A 1,586-nucleotide genomic window follows, 5' to 3' on the forward strand; every position below is an offset into this window, starting at 1 on the left:
TAGTATAACACCTCCACCCGCTACCAGGACCACATCAGAGGGTACTCCGGGTATGACTACCCTGGAGAAATTGTGGATTTTGGGTATATCTCAAGATTTGGAGATATGTCAGCTTAGGCTGGAGCATTATCGACACTTTGCAGATGGAGTGATCACATCTATAGGCACTCAAGATAGTATGATGGATCGCTCATTAGAGTTGATCTTCATAGCTAGGAGGGCGATCAAGAGGTTGCACATATACTTGGCGGTGATAGCAGGAGCTTTGATGATAGTGATGGGGTTGTTCATTTGGAGTCTATTGCGTTAGAAGATTTTAATTGTTAAGTTATTGATGGTTGAACTTTAAGACTTTCTTTTGAGGCTTATAGCCGTGGTTTGTGAACAATTTTCTTTATATTGCACACTTATATTTAATTTATGGATCCTATGAGATTTTTGCCTATAGATAGTTAAGTTTTATTGATTATAGATTTAATGCCTTGTTAGTATAAGTTGTTGTTATCTTGATTACATGATTAGATGATTGTATCATATCGGGTGACACAGTGGTAAATAATAAGAATAAACGAACTTCGATTTACAATATGTGTATTAGAAGTATGCCTCCAAGAAGGAATACTCACAGCACGAGAGAAAATTCTGAAAGCCAAACACCTGATATAGCACAGTTAATAGCTCAACATTTACGAGAGGCAGTACCAACTATTTTCGCTCAGGTCACGGCAGGTATTAATGCAAATCAAATGAGTGAAGGAGGCCCTAGTACCGAGAATCCCGCATGAGAGGAGAACCGTAACACCAATGATAGAGGATGCAGTTACAAGACATTCATGTCTTGCAAGCCCAAGGAGTTTTATGGTAAAGAAGGTGCAATTGGATTATTATCATGGATTGAGAGTATGGAGTCGGTACTCCATATTAGCAAGTGTTCCGAAGACTGTAAGGTGGAGTACGCAACATGCCAACTCCAGKGAAGAGCCCTAACTTGGTGGAACATACAAGTTCAAACTTGTGGTCGTCAAGCTGCCTATGAATTATCATGGGAAGAACTCAAAAAGTTACTCATCGAAGAATATTGTTCTAAGAGCGAAATTCAGAAATTGGAAGTTGAATTCTGGAATCACACCATGATTGGAATGGAGATAGACAAATACACAGCCCGTTTTTATGAGCTTGCAAAGTTAGTACCTCATATGGTCACTCCAGACGAGAAACGAATTGATCGGTATCTTTGGGGATTGGCACCTGAAATCTGAGGGATGGTCACTTCAGCAAGCCCAACCACTATACACAACGCAGTGGTGTTGGCAAACCGTCTGACAAATGATGCAGTTAGATCAGGGGTTTTAAAGCAAGACAAATTTGGTGGAAAGAGGAAGTTTGAAGGGCAATCATAGAAAAGAACCAAAAATGACTTAGGTAAAAACCAAAAAGTAATAAGGAACTTTGGAGCTCAATCTCAAGCAGGAGAAAAGGGCAAGGGAGTCTACCCAAAGTGTGACAAGTGCAATAAACAACATCTGGGGAAATGTACCACATGTCTTAAGTGCAACAGGACAGGACATGTTGCAAAGGATTGCAGA

At 40.1% G+C, this 1,586-nt stretch overlaps 1 protein-coding gene across 1 annotated transcript; it reads left to right on the top strand.

The window, feature by feature from the left end:
* Positions 1-833: 833 nt before the first annotated feature.
* Positions 834-1,259, top strand: LOC112505208. The gene has a single exon (XM_025109148.1). It carries the CDS (start codon positions 834-836, stop codon positions 1,257-1,259), a length of 426 nt encoding a protein of 141 aa, XP_024964916.1.
* The last annotated feature ends 327 nt before the right edge of the window (positions 1,260-1,586 follow it).

Source organism: Cynara cardunculus, unplaced genomic scaffold, assembly GCF_001531365.2.
Source record: "Cynara cardunculus var. scolymus isolate 2C unplaced genomic scaffold, CcrdV1 Un_Scaffold_9058, whole genome shotgun sequence".
Taxonomy (NCBI): Eukaryota; Viridiplantae; Streptophyta; class Magnoliopsida; order Asterales; family Asteraceae; genus Cynara; species Cynara cardunculus.